General features: G+C 34.9%; 1 protein-coding gene across 1 annotated transcript in view; it reads left to right on the forward strand.

The window, feature by feature from the left end:
• The window catches only part of LOC18437505 (putative LRR receptor-like serine/threonine-protein kinase At1g53440), a 33,657-nt gene extending 20,440 nt beyond the window's left edge, over nt 1-13,217 (forward strand). Inside the window, exons 12-24 of the mRNA XM_088864926.1 lie at nt 5,223-5,294; nt 5,450-5,515; nt 7,870-7,932; nt 8,072-8,110; nt 8,235-8,284; nt 8,501-8,877; nt 9,127-9,322; nt 9,421-9,567; nt 9,923-10,041; nt 10,320-10,530; nt 10,636-10,873; nt 11,179-11,329; nt 12,569-13,217. Of these exons, the coding sequence (XP_088721052.1) occupies nt 5,223-5,294; nt 5,450-5,515; nt 7,870-7,932; nt 8,072-8,110; nt 8,235-8,284; nt 8,501-8,877; nt 9,127-9,322; nt 9,421-9,567; nt 9,923-10,041; nt 10,320-10,530; nt 10,636-10,873; nt 11,179-11,329; nt 12,569-12,970 (2,131 nt within the window). The 3' untranslated portion in view covers nt 12,971-13,217. The remainder of the gene's footprint in view (nt 1-5,222; nt 5,295-5,449; nt 5,516-7,869; nt 7,933-8,071; nt 8,111-8,234; nt 8,285-8,500; nt 8,878-9,126; nt 9,323-9,420; nt 9,568-9,922; nt 10,042-10,319; nt 10,531-10,635; nt 10,874-11,178; nt 11,330-12,568) is intronic.
• Nucleotides 13,218-16,052: the final 2,835 nt, after the last annotated feature.

The raw sequence follows: 16,052 nt of genomic DNA on the forward strand, positions 1-16,052 counted from the left end.
CCAGGTGACACACTGAGCCTCATAAAACCTTTATTTAATAATTCTTCCAATTGTTGTTTGAGTTCTTTAAGTTCTGCAGGAGCCATTCTGTAAGGTGCCTTAGAAATTGGTGCTACCCCTGACAATAATTCAATGGAGAATTCAATTTCCCTGTCAGGCGGTAATCCTGGCAATTCTTCATGAAAAACGTCGGGAAATTCTCGGATAACCGGAGTGGTATCCAAATTTATTTCTTCCTTCCTATCTTCTTTGATATAGGCAAGAAAGCCTTGACACCCTTTTCGAAGGAGGCGATTAGCTCGAATACAGGAGATTAAATATGATGGGGAGTCTTCTTTGGCACCATTGAAGTAAAATACTGGTTGATTCGAAATACTAAATGTAACAATTTTCTTATAACAATCAATACTTGCATGGTATGCAGAAAGCCAATTGATGCCTAAGATTACATCAAAATCTTGAATTTTCAGGAGTATTAAATCAACCAACAGTTCCTTTTCTTCTATCTTTATTACACATGATTTGTACACTCTATTGGTGTTAATTGAATCTCCCATCGGTGTGGCTACCTCTAGAATGTATTCTAATTGTTCTGGTTCTACCTTTAAGTGGCATGCAAAGTGTTGTGACACAAATGAATGAGTAGATCCAGGATCAATCAAAACATGAGCTACTTTTTGAAAGATAGTAAGAGTACCTTGGATCACTGATTTTGAGGCCTGAGCATCTTGCTCGTTAATCGCAAATACTCTTCCCTTCATCTGAGGCTTTGGAGCTATCTCTCTCTGCTTTGGAAGCTGTTGTATCTGTAAGCTAGGACATTGTTTAATCTGGTGTCCCAATTTTCCACATTTAAAACAAGCTCCAGTATTCCAATAACAAGGGCTTGATCCATGATTTTTCCCACATTTTCTACATGGTTCTATTGGGCTTTGAAATGGCGAGAGCCTTGGCTTCTTGTTTGGCCTTTCAAACCGTTGTCGATTTGATGATGTAGGTCTAACATGACTGTTTTGATTTTTCGTCTTTTGGTAATCTTCAAAATCTTTTTCGACAATTTGGGCACGATCCACTATTTCAGCATAAGTTCTTAATTTCAAGACTGATATTCTGCTTCTAATAGCTGGCCTGAGACCCCTTTCAAATTTTTTTACCTTTCTTGCCTCATTGTTAATCATATGTGGTGCAAACCTGGCCAATTCAGTAAACTTGGCCTCGTACTGTGCTACATTCCTATTTCCTTGGATTAATTCTAGAAATTCCATTTTTTTTTGGTCTCTAATAAAATCTAGGAAATACTTTTCATTAAATGCCTCTAGAAATACTTCCCAAGTCAAGGTTTAATTTTCTTTGATCAATACTCCTTTTGCCATTCGCCACCAGTGTTGTGCCTCAACTTCTAACATAAAAACTGCCAAGGCCACCTTCCTATCATCAGGACATTCCATAACCTCGAATATTTTTTCCAATTGCATAATCCATCCCTCGGCTTCCAGTGGGTTTACAGCACCCTTAAAAGAAGGTGGGTTTAATTTCTTAAATTGTTCGATATTACTCCCACCATTTTCGGTAACTGACTGCCTGGGTGGATTGTTGTTTTCCATCTGATGTTGCATTAGAGCAACCATATTTTCCAAGGCTTTGTGAATTCCTTCCATATTGGCCTCAACCATTCTGGATCTTGACTTTATCCCTGTCTGTTCACACAATAAATGTGATTTTAAGTACATTCTTTTTAAATTTCCTAAGGATCTTAAACCTATTGCTCTGATACCATAATTGTCACACCCCAAGAATTTACAATACTGTTATTCCTGAGATGTGACAGACAAAACTTATATACATCTATTGATAGGACAAATTTACAGTGGCGAGGTGTTACAAAGTAAATAAAGAAAGCTAGTACAACAACAGTATCTTCCAAGGTTGATCTTGACTAGCACTCAAAATGAATCCGCAGTTATCCTGAAAAAATGTTTACCATAGTTTGATGAGTTTGGCTACTCAATAAGTAATCATCATAATCCTAAAAATAATCATGATTGGAAGATATCAATATTTTCTAAAATGAGATTGTTTTTCAAGATAATGAGGTCACGTGCGCATAAAATTTATCGCGCCTAAAATTCATGATAATAAGCAGAAATAATTATTTCATTTCATTTTTAAAAAGAATGGATTATTTTTCTAGACAATGGGGTCACCTACACACAAAACTTATAAAATAAAGATCCTGGACGGAAATATCACTATTTATTAAAAACAGACTATTTTTCAGGAAGACGATGTTACTTACCCACAAATATTTGAGAGGGAACTTCGATAAAATTCGGCTAGAGAGAGAGAGAGATCTCAAAAATTTTTAGGGTAGGAGTGCTCACCTCCCCTATTTAAATTCTTATAACGTATTATTATATTATTTTATTACGCTCTACCTCATACCTGAGGTGTCGCGTTAAAAGTCTGCTTTTAACGTACGAAAACCACGTCTGCTAAAGGACGTTGCCAGCTACAAGCAGCAAGCAAAAGCAAGCAAGCAAAACAGGCAAGCAAAAGTTAAACCAAGTAAAACTTTTTGAAAATAGTGATGGTCCCCAAGGACCATCATACTCAAACAGACCATCACCTATTTAAAAGCATCTTTTCTCTTCTTTTTTTTTTTTTTTTTTTTTTTTTTGAAATTTCAGGATTGTTACATTTAGGATTGTTACAGAAACGTTGGGCCAATCGTGTTTGGTTCGCTTAGAATTGATATATCTGTTAGAATTGAGATTTCCGTGGGATTCCTAAATGCTCATTTTGAGCCTATATTTTGGAACTCTCAATTCCACCAAAATAGGTGGAATTGACATTTCATGGAAATGATCTACTTTGCTATTGAAGAACAGAAAAAATATTAAAAGTTTTGAAAGAGAAACAATACCAAATTTTAAAGAGAGAAAACATATTAAAATTTTAGAAAGGGAAACTATATCAAATTTTAGAGAAAAAAAATATACGAAAATTTTTTGAGAGAAAATATACAAATTTTTTTAGGGAGAGAGAAATTATCTCAAATTTTTAGAGAGAGAAACTATCTCAAATTTAAAGTTTTAGGGAGACCATATTAAAAATTTTGAGAGAGTAATTATCTCAGATCTTAAATTTTAGAGAGAGAAAGTATCTTACAATTTTAGAGAGAGAAACTCCATTAATTTTGGAAAGGAATTATCTCGAAACATTTAGAGAGAAGTTATCTCAAATTTTAAGTTTTAGAAGACGATATTAACATTTTTAGAGATTATAAACTATATCAAATTTTTGATAGAGAAGCCACCAAAAAGTTTTTAGAGAGAGAAACTATCTCAAATTTTAGGTTTTGGAGAGAGAAAATATCTTAAAACTTTAGAGAGAGAAACTATAACAAATGTTAGATAGAGAAAGTAATTAAAATATTTAGAGAGAGAAAGTATTTAAAAAAATTTTGATAGAGAAACTATTTAAAAAATTTTAGATAGCGGAACTATCACAAATTTTAATTTTTAGAGAGAAAATATCTTAAAATTTTAGAGGGAGAAACTACTTGAAAATTTTAGAGAGAGAAACTATCTCAAGTTTTAAGTTTTAGAGAGACAAAATATCTTAAATCCTCTATCTCAAATTTTAAGTCTTAGAGAGGGAAAGTATATTAAAATTTTAGAACTACCTGAATGTTTTAGAAAGAGAAACTATCTCAAAATTTAAGTTTTACAGAGAAAGCATCTTAAAATTTTAGATAAAGTAACTATATCAACTTTTAGAGTGAGAAAGTACCTAAAATTTCTTGAAGAGAGAAATTATCTTAAAATTTTTTGAAAGAAACTATCTCAAATTTTATGTTTTAGATAGAGAAAGTACTTTAAAATTTTAGAGTGAGAAACTATATCATATTTTAGAGAGAGAAGCTACTTGAAATTTTAGAGTGAGAAACTATATCATATTTTAGAGATAGAAGCTACTTGAAATTGTTTAGAGAGAAACTATCTGAAATTGTTTAGAGAGAGAAATGATCTCAAAATTTTTTAGAGAGAAACCATCTCAAATATTAAGTTTTAGATAAAGAAAGTATCTCAAAATTTTAGAGAGAGAAGCTACACCAAATTTTAGAGAGAGAAAGTAGAGAAACTATTTCAAATTTTAACTTTTTTAAAGAGAGTGTATTAAAATTTTAGTGAGAAAAACTATCTCAAATTTTTATTAGAGAGAGAGAGAAAGAATTTGCATTTCCAAGATAAAGATATTCCGGACAATCTAAAAGGGAATTTGCATTTTTTTGATTTCTACCAAATGCGATCCAAACAAGGAATTAACATTTCCAAAACATCTCAATTCCAGGAAATTTCAATTCCAAGATTGACTTTTCCCCGGATTGAAAAATCCAGGGATCCAAACGGGTCTTTCTGGGCTGTAACTATGCTCTCTTTTCAATTTCTGTCATGTGCACTCTCTTCTATTCATGTCATGTATTTGGGCTGGTGGTCTAAACTCCAGATCGGTGGGGCAGATCATTTACCCACATATCTGATCGTTGGATCAATGATCTGGATCGAGTTTGGAAAGGTCTAAATCAGTGATCTTAAAACTTTTAAAAAATAAATGGAATAAAATAAGAATCAAATAAGGGTTTTTGGGTTGAGAATTGGAAGAGACCTGATAAAACATCATATAAGCTTAGAAAAAAAAGAAAAAAAAATATATATAGGAGGTTTTAGTGGGGAACTAAGCTGGGACTTATACTATCTAGGAACCGGTTCGGTCCCAACTGATTCCCATCCGGATGAGAACGCCGGGTTTTAAAATGCTGATTTGGGCTATGTTTTGCCTTCTTGATAGCCAGGCTCAGGCCAACCATATCCGAACTTGGTCCCCGATTGATCCCTGAATTTCCTATTTTCAGAAGAAACTAAAGACACAAGATTCAAGTATATCGACAAAAATAACATATATATTTAATCTTGCCATTTAAAACCACAACATGGAAATCCACACACACATATATTTAAACCTCACAAACTTTTTGTCGAGAATTATTTCATATGAATTAGTGACATAGGTCTGAAATTACTAGCATAGGACGAATATCTTGTTCCAATGAGAGATTTTGTTGTGGGAAACCAATCAATTATGTTCATAGATGTAGCATGCATATCATTTATTGTGACAACTTTCTTCTTATTTGTGCTTATGTTATTTATTGTCTGCAGTGATCTGACCTTTAACAATTTGACTGGCGGAATTCCTCCCTTTTTAAAGGACTTACAACGCCTTGATAGATTGTAAGTAATCTGTTGGAAACTCAGTTTCTTTCTCAGTGCTGCTTCTGAGTGGTCTATGATTCATTTGCAATTTCAGCTTGGGGCTTATTCTTTGGAGTGATTGTTTAGATATTAGTCTATCTCTCACACAAAATTTATACTTCATTTTGAGATAGGTACCTTAAAAGCAACAACTTGACTGGACATGTGCCTGATTGGATTTTGACAATGGATCCTGACGTGTATGTATTTCAAGTTCTATGCATATTTTTAGTATATCTTACAACTTGGGAGCATTTGCCCCTAATATCATTAATTCCTTCTTGTAGTTTAGCTTTGTTGTGTTATATCTCAGTGCCTCTAGATATTGTTTGAAGAGTGGCCTATTGGATTTGAGGGGCCACAGAGAATTCAATGTATTGTCTGTTACTTTTGGAGCATTCTTTAAAGTTTTATATAACTTGACATTGAGATTTTTCATCTACAAAATATCTAGTAAGTACTAAACATTTCCACTTCATATTGCATCGCATCGACTAAAACATTCAAGAAATGAAGGCCAAATGCGGTCCAATGTTAGAAACGTTGGATGCCTTAAACCTTAAAAAATGAGGTCTGATGTTCGTTTTAAACCTTCAAAAAATGAGGTCCAAATGAGCGTTCGATCTTAGAAACATTTGACCGCCTTAATCCTTCAAAAAATGAGCCCTAAATGCAATCTGGATTGCCTTAAAAAATGAGGTCTAAACGCGGTCCGATGTTAGAAACATCGAATTGGGGGCAAATGTGTCAAAAAATAAAAAAATTTGAGGTGCCCATCCTTCCGTGTAAAAACGTCCTATTTTGGGGCTTTTTCGTTATCATGGTTTAAAAAACCAGTATAGATGTAAATTTCCATATTATTAAGTACTTATTGAAGCTCTTGCATTACTCACATAGGCATTGAATATAGAGACATGTTTGTAAAAGAGTAGCTTCAATTGTTTACATATAAGGTTCTAAGGGAGAATAAATAGGAGTGCAACTTTTGAAATCGTCCAGTTTTTTCTAAAATATCTTTCTAAACGGTAACTTAAAGATTCTCAAACTTCTTAGGTTCTCTCTCAAAAGTATATGAAGAGTAGGTCGCCCATCATAAAATGTTTTGTAGAGACCTCTATCTCTAACACATACATAAAGTAGGGCTCTCAACACCCCACAACCACCCCCCTCCCCAAGCCCCCTCTCTTTCCCCCCCCCCTCTCTCTCTCTCTCTCTCTCTCTCTCTCTCTCTCTCTCTATATATATATATATATATATATATATATATATATATATATACCGCTATTACAATTAGATGCACAATGTACTTCTAATTGCTTCGCAAAAAAGGTAATATCTATCTCCCTTAAAAAACTGCCCTCATTTGCTGTTGAAATCTATTGTCTTAATGGGGAAATTTATCAAAATGCACTTAAAGTTGGATTGTTTAACTTTTTACCCAAAGTGTAATTTGATAAATTTCAAAACCATTTTGATGTGTCATTTGATGGTCTATTTGAAATTTGTTCGAAAGAATGATGATGTTAAATTGTTCAAACACTAATGTCTAATTTGATAAATTTCCCTTATCAATAACATGAACTGGAGAGAGAAATAGGAGGGATGGCATTTGACTGACCAAAAAAATCAAAATTTTAAAACCATTAAGTACTTATCATAAAAAACACAAGACTCAAATAGTTTTTTATGTCAATGAAATATAAAAATATTAAATACAATAAATTAAAGAAAATGTTGAATGAAGTTAATATTCAATAGCTATAGAAGTAAATATTTTACGAGTGAACAATTAACTAAAATCTAATAAAGAGTATTTTATTTAAGATAAATATTTAGCATTATTTTTTATCTGGAGAGCATGATGCAGTGCACAAACATAATTGTAATAGTATTTTATTTGTCCATTTGATAATTTTAGAGGCCTTGCATATAATGTAAAATGTTGTCTTGGACACAAAACTACTTGTAGAAGGTCTCACATTGAATAGAAAGATAGCTTCCAGCATCATCAACATCCTCTCTCTCTACTCCACTTGCACATCAGCAACACTCCTCATTTCTGCTTATAAGAGTAGAACATAATAACTGCCAATTGTGCTTCTACTATGGAAATATTACAACAGAACTGAAGTCTTTGATGGAAGAAAAGATAATATATTACGAGGAAAGTGGGTATTTTATCATTTCATCGTTCTTATTGGTTGAGTATTTGGGTTGTAAATGGAGGTAGAAAGCATGTACTAATGCCGCACTCTCAGCTATAATCATAGGATAGGAGGTTTGCAATAAATGATTATACTTGAAAAAATATGTGACATTATTGTCTTTTCTGTAATTCTTGGTGTGCTTTATTATGACTAGAAAGGATTATGGTTATATCTCCATCTTTTCTGGCAACTACAGCTGATAGTTGCCTCTGCTAAGCCTACTAGAGAAGGTGTTCTGAATGGTTGCAGACTTCATTTTCATGAATAGGAATTTCTCAATTTTAGACTTTAGTTGTTGCTATGGCAAGCTAAAAGTAAACACTTACAGATGAAGTGATTTCCTGCAGGGATATATCTAACAACAACTTCATAGGTGCTACTCAGTCAACCATTTGTCCATCCTCAGACCCGTAAGATTACTTGCTAATTTTAGTTAGTTCTTCTTTATCATCCTTTTTGGTTTGACTTGAGTCACCAAAATAGAAACAAAAAAAAGCACTTCGTCGGTTTTTGCCATTCCTGCTGTGAACTCTCTCTCTTTCTCTCCAGGAACATGCTTGCAAGCTACTCTTCTGTACAGGACAAATTGTAAGCGCACTGTCGTCTCACCAATTCTCGAGATTCTAGCCCCACTACACTGCTTTTATTGAATTCTCTTATTTTTTATAGACAATCAAGGAAATATATTTCTGAGATACTTTCTTTGCTGCAGAATCCGGCCATGCCTACGAAAAGGTTTCCCTTGTCCTGTAGAACCAAAAAGTAAGTATTTATTTTTCTGCTTCACATCACCTATCTTGTATATATATGTCTGTGTGTGGGTGTATGTGTATGTGTATGTGTGTTTGTGCACAGGTGCGCATGCTTTCTCTTGTACATGTTTGTTGTCTTAGTTCCTTCAGGCTAGCTATTATGGCACTTAAGTCTTTCCTTTCTGTTGGGTATGATATTAGGCTCCTGACATTATATTCGTGGCAGATTACAAGCTGTTTATAAATTGTGGAGGCAGAAAAATAACTATTGATGGGGAGGAATATGAAGAAGACTTGGTAGGAAAAGGCAGTAGTATGTTTGATGAAAGGGAGAAGTGGGCTGTTAGCAGCACAGGGACCTTCATGGACAATAATGGTACTCTTCGTGATATTTACGTACCCAGGAGTATGTCCAATCTTTTAGCCCAGAAAAACATTGAGTTGTACAGTACGGCACGTGCTTCTGCCATGTCCCTTTCATATTATGGGCTTTGCCTCCAGAATGGTAGCTACACTGTTGACCTCCATTTTGCTGAAATACAATTCACTGATGACCACACTTTTAGCAGCCTTGGGAAACGCATATTTGATGTGTATATTCAGGTAATATGTCTCATTAATGTTTTCTTTTTTTTCTTCTTCTTTTATTTCTGTGATACTGTATTTCTATTTTTCCTTGTCAATAAGGTGAGATTTGGCACAACTCATTAAAAACACAAGATAAAAATCAGAAATGTTACGAAATTCCTCGCTCTTGAGGATGCCGTCAGTGTGGAGGAACAAGTCCCTTACTAGTGGGTTGTTTATTATTTTGTTATCCATCGTATCATTGAATAATTTTCTGAAATGTAGGGCAAGAAAGTACTGACTGATTTCAACATAAGGACGGAAGCAAAGGGTCCAGGTATCGGTATCAACAGAACCTTCACCACTGATGTTACAGATCACACTCTTGAGATCCACTTCTATTGGGCTGGAAAAGGGACCACAAGCATCCCTTGGAGAAGTTTCTATGGCCCCCTCGTGTCAGCCATTAGAGTGACACCTAGTAAGTCACTCTTGTTTTAGTTTTACTAACCATCATTCTGGGTTTCACTGGCAAGTATATTCTCAGTGCCAGTGTCTGATTTAGTGTTATACTTCTAGATTTTATCCCAGAGATTGATGGTGATGACAAGTTTTCCACTGGAGCTATTGTTGGGATTGTGGTTTGTTCTTCCTTTGTGGTCTTCTTAATTTTGGCCCTCCTTTATATGAATTGCTATTTGGGAGGCAATGATAAAGAGAACAAAGGTATGGTGGGAATATGTTTGAGGGATAATGGGTGTGATTTTGGACAAAAACAGCGACGGATTCAATATTATCCTTTGTGACACTTGTAGTTTTGGAATAGATATTGCCTAAAATTTTTGGAAATGTCGATGTGCCACCTCTTTGGGTTATATATGTTCCAAAACTATGCTGAGAATGTTGCATTGTTTCCTTATGGCCTGATAATGAGTTGCACAAGTGAAGGGCCAGGATATTGAACCTTTTTATTTGCTGGGCTTAAAGATCTAAGAGTTAGTTGATGTGTTAAAGAGGAATAAAAGTCAGAATTGTAAGTTATATGATTAATTTAACCAATTGTTGTTTTCTTTTTGGACAGAATTAAGAAGCCTTGAGCTTCAAACAAGTTACTTTAGCTTAAAACAGATCAAAGCTGCTACAAAGAACTTTGATCCTGCAAATATGATTGGTGAAGGTGGCTTTGGGCCGGTTTACAAGGTACATCTGCAATCGCTATGAAAAGAAGAAAATGGAAGAAATCTCTCTCCTGCTAATATTAATTAAAGTTGTTTCCAAGCCATTTCTCAATGAGCATTTTCTTTCTTCCCCTTTGTGTTTCTAAATTTTACTTGCACTCTTTGCTTTTCCTTTTAAATTTTCCCAGAATTAGCACATAGAGGAAAATTTGCTGTAAACTAATTCACTGATACGTACCTCTTGCGTCATAATTCAAATTCTGGTTTAATTATATGCATTGTTTCTATTTGTGTGTGAAGGGTGTCTTGCCAGATGGATCATTCATTGCAATTAAACAACTTTCATCTAAATCGAAGCAAGGGAACCGTGAGTTTGTCAATGAAATTGGCATGATTTCTGCCTTGCAGCACCCAAATCTTGTAAAGCTATATGGTTGTTGTATAGAAGGCAATCAGTTATTGCTAATCTACGAATACATGGAAAACAACTGTCTCTCACGTGCTCTCTTTGGTATGCTTGTTTCCATTATCTCTTCTTTTATGGTGTGTTTATGCTCATATGCTGAAAAAACCGATTTGGCTAGTCATCTGACTTAGTGTATTTGGCGATATGCAGGTCCAGACGAGTCCCGGTTGAAACTAGATTGGCCTACAAGACTCAAGATTTGCAAAGGAATAGCAAGAGGCCTGGCTTATCTTCATGAAGAATCAAGACTGAAAATTGTTCACAGAGACATCAAGGGCACCAATGTTCTCCTTGATAAGGATTTAAATGCCAAGATATCTGATTTTGGTTTGGCAAAACTTGATGAAGAGGAAAATACCCACATCAGCACAAGAATCGCAGGAACAATGTAAGCAACTGATATAATTTTTCTTAGGAACTTTTTTCTCATGTTAATCCAAAATAAGGTATTTTTTTTTACCGTAGTAAAGTTGAAAAGGTGACCTGGCATTAAATTTACTTTTGGAGTGATTGCTCAGTGGATGGCTATTCTGGTGTTTCTCATTTAGGATTAATGCCTAATGTACTGTGGCCCATGGTCCAGGGGTGTGGCACCGGTTTACTCATAAGTTGGAAGCTCATAGAATCCAATATCGAGTAGGTTCTCACTGCATGGATTATTTCATTTAAATTTTATCACATTTTTTTTTTCAGAGGATATATGGCTCCTGAATATGCAATGCGAGGTTACCTAACAGACAAAGCAGACGTATACAGCTTTGGTATCGTGGCTCTTGAGATAGTGAGCGGGAAGAGCAACACAAATTACAAGCCAAAGGAGGACTGTGTTTATCTTTTAGATTGGGTATGCAACTCAGGAAGCGTGTTCTTTTCACAGAGTGCACACACATGCACATACACATGCAAGATATATACTTGTTTGGAGTTTTATTATTTTCACATTAGTTGCCTGCTCTAATGTATGCTTGTTTCAAGTTTTATTATTTGCACACAAGTCTCTACATGTTCTATTTCGCTTTTATACGTTTACTTTTTTCACGTGCAAGTCGCAAGTAGTTGTTAAAAATCTTTTACATCAGGCCAAATTTCCAAATGATGATAGTGATGTCTTCTGTCACATTTGTTCATAAAATGGCAGTATATGATTTGATTCCATAAAGTTTCATTATTTTACATTTCTAGTTAATCTGGAACTTAAATCTGTAATCCATTGGTTTGAAAGCTATTTCATGGTACTTGAACTGCACACTTGGCTCAATCCTTGACTATGTTGGAAATGATGAGAATTTACTGTTGGGGACCATGAAACGTCTATTCAGGGTTGTCAGTTGATTGCCATGGCTTTTCCAGTGACAGTAACTGGACTCTTATAACATCAATCTTCAAACTTTTCATTTTGGTTTGGTTTCTAATAAACCTCAATGGTTTGGGGGAGAAATTCAGTTTTCATAAGAAAAGTATAATCATTATTTATAAATGTCCAAAATGGGGCAACTACATGAGTTGGGTGTCCTTCATTAGTACAAATAGTTAACTATATCTCATCCCAAATAAATGAAAAAACACACTAATACAAGTTATTGGAGTACCCCAAAAAAATGAAACTAATACAAGTTATTGGAGTACCCTTGATATTTCAACTTATCATAACTGACAGTATCAGTGGATTACCATTGTTTCTTTGGGGAGATGAAGATCATGACATTCATTCCCTATTTATGAGGAGAAAGCAAATTAATAGATTTCCAAAGATTACTTTGTTCCAAAATGATTGAAATTCTTATGAACGACGACAGATTGCGAAATTTATTTTTACGATGAAATTGAATACTTCCAATGCACATTTCAATATGGTCCATTCATCGAGCTATTTCATAGTAATTTTCTCAGTATTCTCGTCTGACTCCCGTGTTTTGGTCATTACAATTCAAACTGGGAGACACTCAATGTTGCACCGGTTCAAACCCAATTAACCCACCGGGAAAAGAAATAAAAGACCTCCCTTGCTGTTGAGCTCTTAGAAAAACATTCATTTATTTCTTAGAACCACTTTGGATTACAGATATCTATTTGTAAATTGCAGGCTTATGTGCTACAAGAGAAGGGTAACCTCCTAGAGCTAGTGGACCTAGAGTTGGGGTCAAACTATTCCAAAGATGAAGCTCTAAAGATGCTAAATGTGGGCTTACTGTGTACAAGCCCTTCTCCCACGCTCCGCCCTTCTATGTCAGCCATTGTGAGCATGCTTGAAGGAAATGCCAATGTGCAGGCCCCACTACCAAGGTCTGGCTCTACAAGTGAGGAATGGAGGTTCAAGGCTTTTATAACTATTTCACAAGACAGCCAGAGCCAGACTTTGTCCACAGAGGGCCCAACAAGTGGATACTCTGGGCCATGGATTGCATCCACTGTTCCTCTCTCTAGCAAGGAAGAAGTGAGCACAAAAAGCCACCTACCTCATCTTATAGATATTAGTGGAGATTAGGTATATGTAGGGAAGTCTCTTGAATGCTTTTGTCTTGTTATCATCATTTTGTAAGATATGTTGTAATTTGTTGTTTATTATTGTAATGTTGGCTTTAGTCAGAATGATAAGAACTAGTGATAGATGCTTTATCTTCCCCCCCAGTTTTGCCTTGTCGATATATGTATTAAATTCTTCTGATGGCTGATTGTAGTTTTGGAGGCTTTGCATGTTCTCACTCCCCACCAATGTATTTTTGTTATCATCACCTGATGTGATTATTTGGGGTTTTATGGTGTGCCATGCATATGGTTTATTATAATAAAACTTCAAAGAGATGAAATACAAAGTTTGCAAGATATGACACTCTGTATGAAAAATGTTCGATTTGGAAATAGCAGAAAGAAGATGAAACACAATACCTATAAAAGCATTTTAGTTTCTTCGAAATGAAGGGTACATAGAGAGGCTTGGAGGTAACAAAGAAAAGCTAAAGATCAATAGGAGAATCAAATTTGTGATATTTAAAATGATGGGATGAAGAAAACATTTTTCTTTATAGTGTGATACAATAAAGAATCCAAATACCAAAGAGCTGGACACATCGCGACATAAGAAGTGAATACGAATATATTATCCATCAATTGTGTGTTCTTCCAATATAGCTAAACGATTGTAAATGCAATGAATCAAGAAAGACCAGGTACCACACTACATGATTTTACGGTATGAAATTTATCTCATATTACAAGATAAGGTCATATATGGAAAGAAGATTCAGTAACTTTTTATATGCTCTGGTTATAAATTTTGGCTAATTGTTTTATGAATATGTATGGAGTATATGGACATTGAGTGATATGTGCTAACAAATTTGAAAGAGTCTGTTTATGAATACCATGTGTTATGGTGTCTCATTGTGCTAAGAGCGCGAACTATTTAAGGTAATGATACACATATGATTTGATCAAGGGCTTTGAGCACAAAGTATGAGAAACGAGACATAGGTATGACTCATTCAAATATGTAAGCACGAAGGGAGTGTTCTAATGGAACTTAGTCTAAGTGACCATTCTCCCAATAATGTTCAGTAATATGATGTGTTGTGTTGCATGTAATGATGATCTCTTCATAATGCCTTCATATTTACCAAAAAATGAATTTTTGTATAGATTTTGATAACCATTCTTTAGTCATGCATTGTTTTAGATATAATTGTAGTATGAACTTTATGGCTTGTTTTTGTAGCTGTAAACATGACTTGGTAGGTAAATGCGGTAAAATAATTTTTGAAGACTAAACATATATTTTAATATTAAATTGGATATTTTGAGAAAAACATGAGTCTTTATAAAAGAAAATCATTTTAACCGTCATACTATTATCTAACCATTGCTTGTGATATATATACCATGTCATTTTTTTTTTTTCAAGGGAGAAAACCATTATGCCTTCAAGGTATTTATAAAATTTGGAGAAAAACTGTCATGCATAGGCTTTTAAATACCTATATGCCTTGGACTCATATTTGTAGTTATTTAGAATCCTCTATTACCTAAGACCTTGAACCATAGGGAAAGTTATAGGAATGTCATATTGCTAGAGTTCCTTCACACATATTATGTTAAATAGATAACTTGGTTTGTATGAATTTACCACCAAGATGACTAATGTAGTTGAACCTTTTTGTGGTTCATAAAGGTTTTACTTATTGTGAAACTAATGGGCATTGAATTACACTTTGCATGAGACTTGCTATGCTATTTCATGATATAGGCATAAGAATGTTGAGATTGTATATATTGTATGTGCAATAATTAAGTAGGAGCTGCTGTAGTCCCACATTTTTTTTAACTGCTTGGATATTCAGATATACAAATGCAAGCTATCTCAAGAATCTAGATCATACAAAGTCTACATCTGGATATATGTTCATGCTTGGAGGGAGAACAATTTCTTAAAAATGAAAGAAACATGATACGGTGACATTATCCATCCTAAAGGCAGAATACATGACGTGTTATTTGGTGGCCAAAGACGACTTATGGATTAATAAATTTCTTAATCGATTTAACTTTCAAACCGTGCGTTGTGAGGCAGTTAGGATTTTATGTGACAACATGTAGGCGATATGCATGTCAAAGGGAGCCACGATTCCATAATAACTCAAAGCATATAAAACTAAATATTCCAGTGAGAGTTCTTAGTGTTTGACAAACAACAGATTATGACATTGTTCACCCATGGAATCCAGATGTGTGGAGCTGATTGTATGGCTACAGAAAGAAGCGGCTTGTTTGAAGAACTCTTTTGAGCCCATGAGGATATGACCCCATGTGATGAGGATATGTGATGATCTTCCGTGACAGTAGGTCCATGATTCGCGATGCAATATGAAAGATGGACTACCACCACTTTCAGGATGAGATCCGAATAGCAAAGAGAAAGAGGTGTGACATTTATGAGTTCTTTTGTAAAAAGATTGATAGTAAAAACCATGATTCACGTATTGAGAGAGATTGTGATTGGGAGAGGCAGATAGGGATGAGAGAAAATGAAAAAGAGATAATGTAAGACCTTCAAAAGCCAAGTGGGAGATCTTGGGTTTATGTGGCCTTTAAAAGCATTATGAGTGATTGTGATGAGACATTTGATACAGTGGATCATGGACTCAATGAGAGTGCAGTCCCTCATAGACGATACCATACAAACGAGGTTTGCAGATACCGAACAGTGCTTGACAGTCTTGACCAGTCGATTCGAAAAATCCAATATTGCCTGGGTATAAAAAATAAACCGAGAAGGGTTCTAGTGGGTTATCCCTTGATGAGGTTGGAGTATATCCAGATGAGAGAGCCGAATGACTGTGTGACCCTTGTGTGTGATGGTGGCCTATGCAGACGGGTGCCAAATCCTCATCCATGTACCATCACACGGCATGCATATTGATAGACCGTTGGGGAAAGTGGGCAAGCCACCTTTTAGGGTGAAGCGTATGCATGTACGAGAGATACACTTATGCGTCATAGAGTTGTGGTCGCATCAAGTCTAAGTAACCTTGACTCGTCTCTAAAGGGAGAACCTGAAATCCACAGATTGATAT

Source organism: Amborella trichopoda, chromosome 1 (genome assembly GCF_054954075.1).
Source record: "Amborella trichopoda isolate Santa Cruz 75 chromosome 1, AtrichopodaSantaCruz75HAP2 v2.0, whole genome shotgun sequence".
NCBI classification, from domain to species: Eukaryota; Viridiplantae; Streptophyta; class Magnoliopsida; order Amborellales; family Amborellaceae; genus Amborella; species Amborella trichopoda.